Source organism: Cryptomeria japonica, chromosome 11, assembly GCF_030272615.1.
Source record: "Cryptomeria japonica chromosome 11, Sugi_1.0, whole genome shotgun sequence".
Taxonomy (NCBI): Eukaryota; Viridiplantae; Streptophyta; class Pinopsida; order Cupressales; family Cupressaceae; genus Cryptomeria; species Cryptomeria japonica.
This window is the reverse complement of record NC_081415.1, coordinates 242712935-242729800: the sequence shown is the minus strand read 5'-3', so window position 1 is coordinate 242729800 and position 16866 is coordinate 242712935. Positions and strand designations below refer to the sequence as shown.

Genomic DNA, 16866 nt, shown 5'->3' with positions numbered 1-16866 from the left:
AATTAAATATAGACTATTAAAATTTGTTCAAATAATTTTAATTCTTTTTAATGTTTGGTTAAGTTAATAAGAAAATAGAATTGCATGAATGCATTAGCATCCTGCGTTGGAAGGAACTAATAATTATGTAAGTAAAAGAATAGTTGATTTGTAGTTTGTTGAATAGTATGGCACACCATCATCCTCAACAATTAAAACATAAATATTTAGATTTGATGTCTTTTTTTTTTAAAATAATTTTATTTATTTTTCAATTTGGATTCATAATTCTCTACATATTAAATATAGTAAAACAAGAGACTCATAAGATAATCAAATCATTTTAAAATTTTGAAGTAGTGATATAATAATTATTTACAAATATCATTTTTAAAATTTAATATTATTTTATTTATGATTGAATCTTTTTGTTTTATTTAAGTGTGAATATTTAAAAAAAAATCAAAGAGGAAATACTCATTCTATTTTTTGGTAATTTATTTGTTTTAAATTTGTTATTAATTATGCAGATAAAAGAATACTCTGGAAACAAACATGAAACAAGCATAAAAGTGTTGAATGCTATTGGAAGTGTTCATTGGGTTGCAGTGGGATTCTTAGTAGTGGGTGCAGCCTTAAAAATTGCAGACACCATTAAATACAATGTGAAAGAGTGTTTAAGACTTTTGAAATCTATGAGTGATTTGTCAAAAATAATACTTCAACTTCATGAGCTTCCCGATATGCAAAAGAACTTGCATGATAAATTGAACAAGTCTATAGAAATGATAGTGGAAGGAGCCATCTCATGTTGTTCCCAGAAGAAAAGAAAAGGTTTTAAAAGGTACATAATGATTTTAACCTTTGAACTGTTTTTTTCTAAGTATTAACGTATATTTATAATTATCATTTTGGTTATTTGATGTAAGAATTATTTCTTAGTGTAACCACTAAATATAGTGTGGATTTTTTTATGTGAATGCATTATGTTTTTATTTTGTCAACATATTTTTTTTAGTTTGGATTGTAATTTCACTTCATTTTATTGGATGATATGAAGGATGTTGAAAGCTTCAACAGATAGAAAAGAGCTTCAACAACTTAGGAGTGATATGGATGCCATGCGCAATATGCTTCATTTACAAATAAGCGTCTCTGCTTTGAAAGTCACACAAATGATAGATGATAAATTGACCTCTTTAGTTAGTCCCCCTCCCCTTGTTTCCATCCCCAACCATGATGCAGGTAAAACATCATTAGCTAATTGTTATTGAGATATTTTCTTGTTAAAAATTATAATTATAGGAGTTATATTGATATATTGTAACATTTTGCATGTTTCTAATTAGCAGTTGGAATAGAAGACAAAATTGAAGAAGTCATTCAACGACTTGATTGGGAGAGTAATAGTGCAACAAGAGCAGTGGTTGTCTATGGTATTGGTGGGTCTGGAAAGACCACACTAGCAAATGTAGTTTATTCTTCTCTGGTAGGAAAACTTCAAGGCTGGAAATGTTCTAAAATTACTCTATTTAGAAACCTAGAAAAAGATCCCAAAGTAGATCATTTCCAATCCTTGATTTTGGAAGACTTGACTGGCACCAAACATAATGTAAGAGACTTTCAAAGTGGTCAACAAATCTTAAAGGAAATTATAGAAAAAGGACCTGTTTTCATATATATTGACAATGTTCTAGATATAGAACCATTGAAAAATCTTTTACCCAAAGATGTCTCTAGTGCAAAGAAACTTCGGTTACTTATAACAGCTAGAGATAAAAAAGTCTCACCAGTAATTAAATGCTGTGGAATTGAATTTTGTGAACCATATGACATAGGATCTCTTTCTATTGATGCAGCGCTTAAAGTGTTATGCAAAAATATTGATAGAAATAGAGAAGTGGAGTCCATATTGCAAGAAAGACCTCAGGTGAGGCAAATAGCAGAGAAATGCAGCTGTTGTCCTTTATATTTGGAGCTTATTGGATATGTTATCTTCATCAACGGAAGAATGAAGTTAAGCCTAATGAAGTTGAACCTTATGAGCAAGTACTCCATAAACTAGAAGATGGAGGTTTTTTTAGTGGAAGTAAGATGTACAATTTTGATGAGCAGAGGGTTCTGTTTACTTATGATGGACTTAATCCAAGTGCTAAAGAAGCTTTTCTTGATATATGCTCATACTTTTCTAGTTGGGGATGGGAATGGGAAAAAGTTGAACGGATTGTGGGATGGGAAGAAATGCTATGTTTAGAAGAAGGAGCTCTCATCAAGAGAGAAGGTAAGGAGATAAAGATTCATGATTTGATTCTAACAGCTGGTCGTAACAAATCAAAAGACAACCGATTCAATGATGCAGAAGCTTTTTCAGTGGCCTTGAAAAATAAAGAGGTATATCTAAATTTTTATTAAATATAATAAAAAATGAACAGAATGATGTATATATGTATAATACTAAATAAAATAAAAAAATAGAAAGGTATATATGTTTTTACAATTGATTTAATTAATTTGAGCACACATTTTATTAAATAAAATTATTTTGTACCAGTCCTTATAAACGGCTTTTTGTTAAATTAGTTTGGTAACATGTCTGAATTTGAACAGCGTGTTTCCCAAATAAAAGGAATATGGATAGAAAGCATGAAGAGTCCGTTGCTTATATCAGCAGAAGAGTTAGATGCCATGAGCCGGTCTTTGCGAGTGCTTTGTATGGGAAATGAAGCAGCCAAGTTGATAACTATAAAAGGGAAATGCGGCGAACAATTTGACGAGCTAAGGTTTCTTGACGTAGAAAGTGAGATGTGTAATTTACCTGTCAATATGTTCAACCTCAACCAATTGAGATACCTATCAATAGGAAATCCTAAGGAGGATGTCATTTTGAGTCGGTCCATGGTAAGTGGTCAACGATTTATTTATTTATTTTTGTCAATTGTGATTTTTTTTTTAACTTTTCCCTCAATGTTCAGCATTTCGAAATCTGAAAGAAGTGTGATATGAGTTGTGAATAAAGCGTTCGCATTATCGTTGCAGAATCTTCCAAATTTAAATGTGCTCGAATTTAGGGGTGGCCGAATACATGGAATCGCTGAAATTGCACGTCTGTGTTCACTAAAGCAACTGACCTTGGGTGAATGTCAAGCTGACTGGATTTCGCAGTGCTTTACAAATTTACATCATCTGCAAAGGTTGAATTTGTCCTCGTGTCGAGACCTAACAGAATTGCCCGAATCTCTTGTCAGGCTCCAGTTTTTGCAGAAGTTGGATTTGAGGAGTTGTTGGAATCTGAAGCAGTTGCCGGCTGGATTTGGGGAGTTGACCACTCTTACTGAGCTTCACCTGTTATGTTGCCGGAGTCTGCAAGAGCTCCCACGTGATTTGGAAAAGCTTACCTCATTACAGTATTTGAATATAGGCGGGTGTTCCAGTCTGCTTTGCCTCCCGGCTGGATTGGAAAACTTAACAGCTTTAACTTCTTTAAGAATATATGGATGTTCAAGTCTGACATGTCTTCCCCATAACCTTGGAGGCTTGATGTCTGCGTTGGGATCCAATGTAGATTTTGATAGCTGTTCAAGTTTAAGTGAACTACCAGAAGATATTTACAAAAATGAAATGGTCAGAAGTATTTCATTAGGAGATTGTAGAAAATTGGAGAGGCTTCCCAGCAGGTTCGGTGAGCTCACTTACCTCCAACGTTTACGCTTAAGTAGATGTGAAAGCCTACAAGAGCTGTGTAATGACTTCCATTACCTGGGAGGATTGACAGAATTACAATTGAATAATTGCAAGAGCTTGTCAAGCTTGCCTCTAGGTTTTGGGAATCTTACTTCTCTAGAAACCTTAAATTTATCAGGATGTGATAAACTGGAGGAATTGCCCATTGACTTCCATTGCCTTGTAGCACTGAAGTATCTAGATCTGTCCGAGTGTAATAGATTATGCAATCTTCCAGACCGTTTTGGGGAGTTTGGCTGCTTGGAATGGTTGTCTCTATCAGGATGCTCTAAATTAGTAAAGCTTTCTGATGATTTCCATCTTCTCCGATCTTTAATAAGATTGGACCTTTCCAAATGTGGGAGTTTGGCTGGTGAATGGATGGATAAGGTGGGGAATATCAAGAGCTTATGGCGCCTCGACATTGTAGGCAGTGAAAGAATGATACAGCGGTGGATGGAAACGAAAAGCCAAAAAGAAAGGAATCTGACGGTGCTAACAGCCGTCCCTCAGGTATAAGTTGTCATTTTTATTTAGTGCTAAAATAAAGTAGATTTAATTTTGGAGCAAATAACTATTATTTGAGGAGAAATGTAAGATTTTATTCCATTATTGTCTTGGCTATCTATGTGAAGTAGGGCTCCAAATTGGATAAATTTAAGTTGCAGTCACCCTTTTTTTTCTTCTCTTTTTTGTGCAAAATTTAGATTGCATTTCATCATAGTTCTTATCATTGCGTTGCAATTGCAGGGTAGAGAAGGAGACAGGGCTTTTTTGTTGTTGGAAGGGGTGTTATCAAAGGTATTTGATGAGGAAGGGCTTCTGGTTGATGCAGATGAACGCCCTTTCCATTCATCCTCACTTAAACCACAAACTCCACTCATCTTCATCATTGATGAGAAATATCACTATAGCTGGATGTCAGAAGAATTAGGAAAGAACCTGCAGCAGCTGCAAAGTATTTCAAAAGAGTTGCAAATCATATATGTTGGGAGCTATTTTAAATCAATCTCATCTGAGTTGGCCATCCCAATCCTGGCTTATACACCTGACAACTCCTCTTTCTATCACAAATTATCTGCTTTGTTTCACATTTATGACACTGCAGTTTTCCGTAGCACTGATGAATTAGAAGAAAACGGCCTAAAATGCTTGTCAGCGTGGGAAGACATATCTTCTTATATGTGCAATCGAGTGAACTTTCTCACAAAAACTCCTCTAGAGAGCAATATTGAATTGCTGAACGAATTGCTGGTAACTAACGAAACAGATTATCTCTTGCTCAGTAAAAACCGTCAGGTATTGTTTTCGAGTAATTTTGTTGTTAAAATGTATTTTTACTTTAATTTTGAAGGAATGTTTGAGTAATAGAGAATAATAATTGCAGGTAAAGGTTGCCGCTCTACAAGGAAAAATGATATTACTGCTCTACACAAATCTTGAGGAAACCCAGGTATTGCGCACCTCAGTCGTGAAAGAAATGTATTTGAAGATGCAAGACAGCCATAATTATGAGGCTGAACTTGTTTGGGTTCCAGACATATATGAGGAAGGGAATTCATGGGAGGAGTTTGAGAGAGTGACTGCCAATGCTCCGTGGCCAGTGGTACCAAATCCATGCTTGATAGACGGGGACAAAATGCGGCCTTCTATTTCGGGTTGGCAGCAAAAACTTCCATGCGTTTGTGTGGTGGACAAGAAGGGAAGGATTTCAAAGGACAATGCACTGCCGATGATAGAAAGGTGAGGGTTGGAGGCGTATCCATTTTCTCAAGATCGTGAAGAACTGGCAAAGCCAGAGTGGGTGGCATTCAAATTCGATTCTTTATCCAATTTGCAATTTGTCTTTCCGAATCTGGAGTTCTCAAACAAGGTGAGTTTAAAGCAAGTTGTAAAATTTGTCTTATCTATTCGCTACACATCTCAGAATATATCTTTACTTTGGCAAAATGATAAAAGAATTGAGTTGTTGTGATAGGCAAAGGAGATGATGGATCGAGGAGTAATGATGTTGAAGCTCGCCCCTGGCTTAAATTGTGCTTTGACAATGTTGGAAATGGACTTCCTGGTGTTTTATGTTGCTCGCAGAGACATCTGTGCAAAAGAAAACGAGGATGATGTCCCTTGCACAGAAGCCTTCTCCTTCTATGATATGTACAATTTTTGGCACCGTGTTAGATCTTTTTTGCTAAAGGACTTAAATGGAATGGGAGGAAATGAAAGGATAGTGAAGTTGAGAAGAATGGTATTGGGTCTTGCTAGTGAGCAGAGGGAGAGTTGGTATCGCCCAAAAGGAGAGTGGGAGATGAGAGTAGTGTTGGTGGATGGAAATGGTGAGATGACAAGTAGGAGGGGAATGGAAGTGGTAGAACTACCATGTGGTGATGGAAATGATAGCAAGGAAAAATTGGTGGAGGACATGAAAACCGGAGATGTTGAGAAAAGTGCAGAGAGCATGTGGAGAGATGGAATCATCCATCCCGAACATGAATGGGATGGTTTACCCACTTATAACGGGCATCTTCTCCTCAGACTATGGAATTCTGATAATGGAATTAGTTGCAGTTTATGCGGTGAGGAAAGGAATACAGTATATCAATGTACTGAATGTGAAAAATATGTAATATGTGAAGAGTGCGAGAAAGTAAAAGCAAAATTCCTAGATGAAATGACTAGGAGTGAAGAATGGTAATGAGAGCTGTAGTAGTTTGTGTATAAATGTAAATGAAGGCAATGACATATTTCAACTATTGATTATACCTCAATTATCTTTGCTGTTTAATTTAAAAAGTTTTAAGTCTTTTTAATATATTAATCTTAACATTTATTTAAAGATGACAAGGTTATATTTAGTTCTAATCTTTTTAATTTTATGTGACATACAAATTTAAATATTTAATTATAAAAATATGAAAATTCTTTTAAATAAAAAAAATCTGAACATTAAGAATAAAAATGTTTAAATATTATAAAATGTTGTTCTCATTAATTTAACATATGAGAACGTTGATATTTTTAATATAATTTAATATTATATATTTCTTAATTTGAATATTAGTAAATCAAATAATTTGATGATAAAAATTATAAAAAATATAAAAGAATATTAATATTTTGGATTAAATGTAAATTAATTTTTTATAAATTTTATATTTTAATAATTAAACATATTTAAAATATGTTTAAAAAAATAATTTAAATTTAACTGAAATTTTAAAAACCTTTCAAAATTTATAATTTTAGTAATATCTATAGATCATAAAATGTATTTGAAATAATAATGCATTATAATTATTCATGCCAATTAGCAGATGACCCCACAAAGCTGTTAGCAATGAAGAGAATTACTGCCTAACCTAATTGAATCCTAGATGTAATTCAATGCTAACCTTAGTTTTTTTATAAACCTCAATTTTACATTAAAACCTTAATTACATTGTAACTACAATCTTATCTTTCTTCAAACCCTAATATAATGTTAACCTTAACCCTAATGAAGTTTTAACTGTAACCTTATTGAAATTCTATCCATAATTTAACCCTAATCCATACCATAAGCATCTCTCATTGTAATTTTAACCTTGACCCTAATTCTCTCTTTCTGATAATTGGTGAATTGTTATATAGAAATTATATTTTGCAAATCTCATTATTTTGATATTTAAAAAAAAATATTTGTACATAATCTTCATAAAAATGATTTTTTGAAATTTTTAAAAACAAAAAATATAATTATAAATCAAACTAAATAATTTTAGAAATGCAATAGAACCCTAACCCTAATCTTAAGCCAATTTGTTTATAAAATTATATTGTTAAACACAACCTTAATACTAAAACTCGGGGTCTGAATGTGATCTTATAATCTCAAACTTAAAATTAAATATTTGCCATGTCAATCAACATTGCTTCAAAAATGTCATGGTTCCCAACTCGGTCTACCCAAAAATTTATACGCAGTGGGGTTGGTTGAGGTAAATAATTTAAATATTTTTATATTAAATTAAGTGAATTTATTTTTATAGGAAATTTTATGATTAAATATATTTGAGTTAAAATAGTATTAAGATGAGTGATTTCTAAATACATTGTTTATGAAATGGGTGATTTTGGATGTCTTGTTTATTGGATAGTTGACATAAATGTAATAAGTGAACCATTCTTAACCAAGGAAATGAGTTTGTGTAAGTCACTAATAAAACATGATGTAATAAAATTGACTAAAAAACTACACTGTTAAATTTTGATAAAATATTATTAAATTTAATATGTTCAAAAAGACCACTTAAATGAAAACAAAGACATTCTTAACACACATATTTAGTAAAGGATACCTCACTCCTTTCCAAAGTACATCTTTTAGTGTCATTGAAAAGGCTTGTATTAAGAGAAAAATTGGCTTTAGTAATCAAACTTAACAAGTTAACCACCAAAACTCAAATCCATTTAGCAAATCTGCAATAACAATGAAAAGTAGAATCGAAATCAACAAAGAAATAAAGATCAATCAAATAAATAAACTCAAACTCCCTTGCTATTCAATCACTGGCTTTCATTGCTCTTCTCAATCGTCTGGTTGAAACCTGCATTAAGAGACATAGATTTTGAAGATAGAAGTTGATGAAAAAAAGAAATTGATGACAAATTTATAAAAATTGGAGAGAAATTGATTGATAGGTGGAACTGAAGTGAGCTAAAAAGTTGATTAATAGTTGAACTAAAGTGAGTTGAATAGATGAATATGTTAAAAAAGTTGATTGATAGTTAGAAAGGTGATTGAAGAAGTTAAGGGGTGAGTGTTAGTTATAAATTAGCATGAAATTATTTTTAATCTAAATTTGAATCTAAAATTGATTTAAAATTGATTTTCAAAAGTATCCAATAACATGCACACAAACAAAATTAGAATTATATTAAAGAAATTTATTTAATTGGGTAGACATAGTTAGCTAATTAAACAATTTAAAGAAATTATTTAATTAGGAGGAAAATAGAAATTGAATTTAATTAAATAATAAAGATTATTTAATTAAATGTGTAAATTGGAAATTAATTAAATAATAAAATTATTTAATTAGTTTAAAGATGGAGAGGTTGCATGATTAAATGATTGGAGGGAAATTGGAAGAAAATGAATAATTAGAAATGATGAAATTTGATGATTAAATTAGTTTAGAAAAATAAAATTAGATTAAGTAAATAATTAAATAATTATTTAATTAATTAAGAGGAATAATTAGTGTGTTAGTAATGCAACATTTTTAGGTGTCTACATTTGCCCCTCTTTGAAACGATGTTGGAACAATGTTGTTTCAAAGAAAATGAAAAAATTCCTACCCCGAAGATGGTAGGGTGTAATTATGCCCCCTCAAAAAATTGGTTGACTTTTTTTTTCAAAATTGAGGCCAATTTAATGACAATGTACTCACAAGTGATAGTTTCAAATTTCATGAAGTTTCAAGATCATTTGACTGACCTACAAGTACTTCAAAGTTCACAGGGACCATGATCATTTCAAATGCAAGCTTGATGATGAATGAAAATGTGTTTATGCCCTAATAAAGAATGCATGATGCATTGTTGTTGAATATATCTCTATTCCATGACTCGATGCTTTTATAAGAGATGTTAGTAAATTAATAGATAGAAAGAAATAATTTGGAAAAAGTGATAAGATGATGCAGAGATACACAACAATGAAATCTTGTGTCTTTATTTATAAGCAAAATTTTCATCATCAAGCCTTATTATGTATCAATGGATCTTTGTACACCAAGATATGAAAAACCAAGGTGTAAGTGATATCCCATTGCAATAAACAAACACATTGCAGACAAGGAGTGAATCCCTTGATTATGGATGTAGCACTAAGGGTCGAGGTATGCACGATAGTCACAAGCATAGCTATCCTTGACTTTTATTTTTGCATAGGATACTTGTCGGATGAACATACCAACACAAACACCCAAAGTACTATTGTCCCAAAATTTCATCAGTTCACACCACAAATAGCAAACAAAGAAGATGATCATGACCCATCGCGACTCCTCTAGTCACTTGTGGACATCCTCGAGTAGCATTAGAACATGACCCGTCACCAATTGATAAAGATAAAGACTAACTAGAACAAAATCCAACAACCATACTAATGTCTGTCTTTATTTTTCTTGATGTGATGGTTGATAATTATGTTTGGTTTTAGAGATTGAATACCCCATAAGACTGATTTGTTTGGTTTTGAGCGTATCCTTCCTTGTATAAGACAAGCTGATCATGATTGATTGTTTAATAGGGTTGGATGATTCAATTGATAAGACAGTTCATCGGTTGATTATTGTAGCATCATAAATTATCACTGGGCCAATTTTCACCTCATGTTTGTGCTCCTACTTTACCACGTCTCCCCCTCATCTCCTATCCGGGTTCGTTCAATGCCTTAACTCTAGTTTTGATGCCTTATACACCTAACAAATGACTCTTTGGAGGGGTATCCTCCTCTCTGGGCCTTAATTTTGGTCCTTGATTTAGGAGTCCTAGACCAGAGCACCCAATGTACTAGTCCCCCTCAATGGGGTCCAATTTTCAAGAGAGAGACAACACCCATCTCTCTGGTAGGAAGTAAAATTGGTGGCTCTATATGACCATTGGAGGTTGGCCTAATTAGTAATTTGACCTAGGATCTCATATGGAAAGACACTTGATCAACTTAATTTCATCAAAGCATCATAAGTCTTCATTCCCAAGCAATCAAGCATTCAAGAATTCATCATCAAGCATCTTCAAAGGTCTTCAAGGCAACATATTCTTCATCCATCCATTGTGGAGCAAAATTACATCATTCATATGCAAGCATGTGTGTGATTAGGGTTTTGTCATGTTCATTCCATTTCATACAACATATGTGATTACATTTAAGAAGCAAAGCATCATTATCAGTCATTGCAGATCTGAGGTATATCCTTTCATGATTTATTTCAATATTTGCAATATTTCATTCAAGGTTAATTCCTAAACCGGGGTTTGACTTAGGAAAACCCTTATTCCCAACCTATTTCGCTTTCATTATGTGTGTAGGAAGCAGGTATGGAGTTGTGATATTTAGAATTGGCTTTATTTAAAATGACGAATTGATCGCTCATTGGAGTGCGAAAAGTGCAGAGGACTAAGGCGAGCCTCATCCTGGTCCCAAAAAATTAGGAGCTCCTTCTGGGAATAGGTTCGACTATACTTACATTCCTCAGATCCAAGTTCGTGGCTCAATTCAATGATTGTAGCTCGTTGTTTGCACATAATTACTTCAATTCTAGCATATTTTACCCTAATCTCAACATCTTCAACAATTCAATTAAACTCAAGGGAAAGAAGAGGCATCTAAAACCCTTGGAATCTAATCAAAATCTAGATCTATTAGGTTTATATATATCAAATTCCTATCTATCACTAATGTGATGCTCCCTAAGTAAAAAATAGTAGTTTTCATCCTTCTTGTGGTGGAAACCCTAATTTTCACCATTACATTTTTCTCCTCATAATGTGACATTGTTAGCCTACCTATTGGGGGCTCATTGTCATTCATGGTGGTAAAATTTTAGGTGCAATTATAATTTGTGAGCAACATAATAGTCTATTTATTCTTGTCTTTATGTTTGGGGGGAAAGAATGTTATCTTTCTTCTTTCTAAGGTTTCACTATTTCCTTTATGGATCTAAATCGTCATAACTTGATGTCCTTTCTTGCATATAATTATCCTTCATATGAATACATGTGTGTTCCTCTGTTAGGACCTATTCTTTGTTTGAAACAATACACCTCTTATGAATAATCTCTCCTTATAAAATTTGCGATCTTTCATCCTAATTTTTCCTTATCCTCTTGCTTGGGGGGCAAGGATGGCATTTTCCTTCTTTCTCTCCCTTGTAAATATTACCTCTTCTTTTGTGTTGCATTTTTCATAACGTTATGTCCCTTCCTACATGGAATTATCCTTCATTTAAGTAAATGTGTATTCCTTGGTTAGGACCTATTCTTTGTTTGAAATAGTATGTCTCTTATGAATAATATCTCTTTGGAAGTTGTGTAATTCTTCTCATTGTCCTTACACTTGGGGGGAAATGATCTCTCTCTTATCCTCTCTAAGGTGTTGGCAATATTACATATAAGGATATTGAGAAGGTTGTTGATGATTATGGACATAACCGATTAAAGATGTTTTACTGTCTTGATATTATTATTTTGTCATTGATGTCAAGAAATTGATTTTCTAATTCAGTATGATGTTGCCATATCTTAAGAAATATGATATGAAGATTATAAAGAAGTTGGTAAAGATACAGGAAAGAATATGATGAATAAGGGGATAAGTTATTCAATGGGCAACTCTACTGAGTCAGACAATGATGAGATCTTGATGTTTTAGATTGTTTTAACATCATACATATGTTGTAAAATGTAAAGGTTAATACTATACTATGTTATCAAGCAAAGAACCTAGTCGGTAAACCCTAAGGTTATCACAATCGGTTAATGAAGATAGAATGTCTACCGAGTGAAGTTTAGTATTCACCGAGTTGTAACTGAGCTATAACAGAATGCATTAAATGTTTACATGTGATATTTAATGAAAGAAGCTGATGAGCTGGAGAGGATCAATAATTGGCAAGTCGTAAAAGAAGTTTGTTAAATGAATCTAAGGCAATGGAAAGTCGGCAAGAAGATCTACAGCTCAGATTGAACTGCATTACCCTAACACAGGTTCCAAGGTAAATGTGTAGGTTCCAAGGCGAGGTAAAACATTTTCAGATCGAAAGATACAATGAACCTGGACAAGATTGAAGATTTGATGGCTATGATTGATCATGGGAAATGTGATCAAGGAGATTAAGCGGTTAGAAGATTGTTTATAAATAGGAAACTGTTGATAAACAATGTATGTGGGCAAGTGTATGCATAGGGATGCTACATAGTAATAATCGATCACAGAGGCTTGACGACCTGTTAGAATAACAGAGTATTGATGCCCAGTAGATAGACAAGATTAGTTCTATGTCTAGATTGTATTAAACAAATAGGAATCTGCTTTAGCATTTTAGATGTGAAGTTGCAGATAGATTGTATTACTGTTATTTTGTGAAAGTGATAGGAAATCTTTTAACCGAGTGGACTTAACAATCTTATATGTAAATCCTCTAACAAGGTGACATTTTGATTGAGTGTTTGAAATGCTTTGACAAGGTCACTTCTAACAAAGTGAAGATCCTAATAGATCTGAGGGAAATCCCTTAACCGGGTCACATCTAGCAATGTGTTTGTAATCTTTAACAGTATTTTTTTTTAACCGAGCATACTCTAGAAGAGTATATTTCTTAGTGGGTCCAAAATTCCACAGTGGTTTTTCCCTATTTGGGTTTCCACGTTAAATCTGGTGTTATGAGGTTTATATTGTTCATATGCTTTTGAGTTTGCATGTTTGACAATTTTTGGTTATATGACTGATATATATGTTACCGAGGTTGAATCTGATGTTTTTATGGATGATTAAGTTTGTATGATTCACCCCCCCCTCTCATCTTGTTGGCTATTGGATTTGTACTTATATTAAGTATCAGAACTATCAATTGGTATCAGAACTTTGGACTCCGTAAGAAAAGTTTAAAGGCACTTGAGTTAAAGATCCAAAGATGTATAAGAGGGATGCACCTAAGCTGAATAAGTCAAGTTTCTCTACATGGCAGAAAAGGATGAAGCTACATCTATCAGGAGTTGGAGAATATACTATATACTATCTGGAGAATGATTTTGTTGCACCAAGCACCTATCCATTGACTATGGAAGAGATTAAGGCAAAGCAAGAACATATTCAAGCAATGATTGAAATAACATCTACATTGACCGATTCTGAGTTTAATGGTCTAGAAGGCTGCAATGATGCAAAGGCAATGTGGACTAAGCTCATATCTATATATGGAGGAGATGAACATGTTCAAAGAGCAAAAGTTGATAGTTTAAGAGGACAACTTGAATCTATGAGGATGAATGAAGGTGAGAACATAACCTAGTACAGTACAAGACTAAAGGAGATTGTAAATCAAATTAAAGGAGCAGGAGGAACTATTGAAGAAAAGGATGTGACAAGTAAGTTGTTAAGAACCCTTTTACCTGCCTATGCAATCTGAGTCTCCACAATCAATGAATTGAGGTTTGTACCTAATATGCCAATTTCCTTGGATGCTACTATTGGTAAGCTACATGCATTTGAGTTAAGTAATTTTGATAACAGTGGGTCATCGATAAATAAAGTTGAATCTGCGTTTAGTTCTTTTCATCTGAATGAATCTAATGATTACAATGAAAGAAAGTATAAGTACTCTGAAGGAGATTATAGTGGATCTAGTGAAAGATTTTAGAAGAACATGGAGGAGGTACACAAACTGTATGAAGAAATCAGAAAGCAAGAAGAGTTTGAAGCACTATTGGCCAAAAGGTTACCAAGAGGCAAAGGTGAGTATAAAGGAAAACTACCTTTGAAATGTTTCAATTGTGATAAAATTGGACATATGGCTTCTAACTGTCTTGACAAAGATTTTATTGAAAAGAGAGATTACTGAGATGACAGACAGAAAGATAATCATTACATAGGACACCGAGACTTTAGAAGAAGAGATAAAAAGACATGCTTAATTGCTGATGAGGAATATGAAGATGATAAATCAGATGAGATTGATACAGAGGAAGTTGTTTATGTGGCTATCAAGGATGGATCAGATGAAGAAAGGTATGAAGAAAAAGCCCTAATACCTCAGATAAACACTAATGATTCTTGGATTATAGATAGTGGATGCTCACATCATATGACAGGAGATAAACACAAGTTTTTTATGTTAGAAGATTATGATGGAGGCTATGTTAGATTTGGTAATGATGCACCATGTCCAGTAAGAGGTAAAGGATCCATAGCACTTCTTGATAAAGCAAGATGCAATGATGTTTATTGGGTTGAAGGTTTGAAATATAATTTGTTGAGTGTAGCATAGCTAAACAACATAGGTTACCGAATAGAATTTCAGAAAGGAATTGTCAAAGTTCATGACAAGAATGGAAAGTTAGCTACTACTGGGACACAAACAAAAGGTAATACCTTTCACCTTGACTCAACTCACAATAAGTGTTTGCATGCAAAGATTGATAATACCTGGTTATGGCATAAAAGGTTTTGTCATGTTAATTTTGATAATCTGATCAAGATAAGTAAGAAGCACAGAGTAAGAGGTCTACCGAGTCTTGAAAAACCTAAGAATGCTATGTGCCAAGGATGCCAGATGGGTAAGATGACAAGATCTAGCTTTACAAGTAAGTCCTACACTTCTAAGGGAATTTTAGATCTTGTGCACACTGATCTTTGTGGTCCTATGAAATTTCAAAGTTATTATGGTGATAAGTATTTCATACTATTTGTGGATGATTATTCAAGGATGATGTCAGTAATGTTTTTAAAAGAAAAATCAGAAGCTTTTCAAATGTTTAAGTGGTACAAGGCTAGAGTTGAAAATGAAATAGGAAGACAACTGAAATGTCTTAGATCAGATAGAGGAGGACAGTTCACATCTGATGAGTTCAACCTATTTTGCAATGATCATGGTATTAAAAGACAAGTCTCTACACCGAGAACTCCACAGCAGAATGGAATAGCTGAAAGAAGAAATAGATCTATTATGGATTGTGCTAGAACACTGATGATTGAGAAGAAGGTTCCATAAACATTTTGGAGAGAAGCAATAAGTACAGCCGTTTACACCTTGAACCGAGTTCAATTGAAGAAAGGTACTTTGAAGACACCTTATGAAATCTGGTATGGCAAGAAACCTAATGTAAGTTACTTTAAGATCTTTGGAAGTAAATGCTATGTTCATAAAGATGATAGAAATGGCAAGTTTGATCAGAAAAGTGAAAAAGGAACATTTCTAGGATATTCTTCTAGAAGCAAAGCATTTAAATGTCTGATCAAATCATCTAACAAAATAGTAGAAAGTGCAAATGTGAAAATTGATGAATTTGCAGAAAGAACTGATGAAGGGAATTCCAAAGAACTGGAAGACTATGATAAATTTGTCTATGTGCAACCAAGAAGTCCTACCGAGATAACTGTTGAAGGAAATGAGGAAGATATCCAGTTACCGAGTGATGAAGAAGATCATACAGAGCCTACTGAGCCTGTATTAGCCAAGTATGTCAGATGACACCATGCACCAAGTCAGATTATAGGAGATAAGGATGATCCAGTGATGACAAGGAACAAACTGAGACAAAACACGTGTTTGATATCTAAATTTGAACCGAGAATAGTGAAAGAGGCATTTAACAGTGAAAATTGGATAGATGCTATGATAGAAGAGATTGATCAAATCAAGAAGAATGACACATGGACACTGGTCCCAAGATCGAAGGACAAAGTTGTAATCGGTACAAAGTGGATCTTCAGAAACAAGCTAAATGAAAAAGGTGAGGTCATTCGGAACAAAGCAAGTTTAGTTTGCAAAGGTTATGCCCAAGAAGAGGGAATTGATTATGGTGAGACTTTTGCACTTGTTGCTAGACTTGAAGGAGTTAGAATATTGTTGGCATATGCTACTTTCAAGAACTTCAAGGTATATCAAATGGATGTCAAATCTGCATTTCTGAATGGAATATTAGAAGAAGAAGTTTTCATTGAACAACCTGAAGGATTTGTTGAAGACAATAATAAAGATCAAGTATGTAAATTGAACAAAGCTTTATATGGTCTAAAACAAGCACCTAGAGCATGGTATGAAAGATTGCACTCTTATTTGATTAAGATTGGTTTTATAAGGACAAGTGAGAACAACAACATGTACATGAAGAATGATGAAAATGGAATATTAATCTCAGCCATATTTTATAGGCTTATAGATACTGCAAATGAAAAATGAGATTTTCATTACTCAATCCAAGTATATAAAGGAAATCTTGAAGAAATTTGGAATGGAGGATTCAAAGCCTGTAAGTACTCCTATGACTACCAACTGCAAACTATCAAAGAATGATGAATCTGCATCTGTTGATGAGACACTCTACGGATCCATGATTGGAAAACTACAATATGTTGTTCACAGTAGGCCAGATATAGCACATGTAGTAGGTCTTGTTGCAAGA

The 16866-nt window shown here is 33.4% G+C and overlaps 1 protein-coding gene across 1 annotated transcript; it reads left to right on the top strand.

Annotated features, from left to right (window-relative positions):
- Positions 1-1780: 1780 nt before the first annotated feature.
- Positions 1781-6449, top strand: LOC131040141 (disease resistance protein RPV1). The gene is made up of 6 exons (XM_057972996.2): positions 1781-2370; positions 2587-2877; positions 3016-4212; positions 4450-4998; positions 5087-5572; positions 5678-6449. Exons 1-5 carry the CDS (start codon positions 1930-1932, stop codon positions 5444-5446), a joined length of 2838 nt encoding a protein of 945 aa, XP_057828979.2. The 5' UTR covers positions 1781-1929; the 3' UTR covers positions 5447-5572; positions 5678-6449.
- The last annotated feature ends 10417 nt before the right edge of the window (positions 6450-16866 follow it).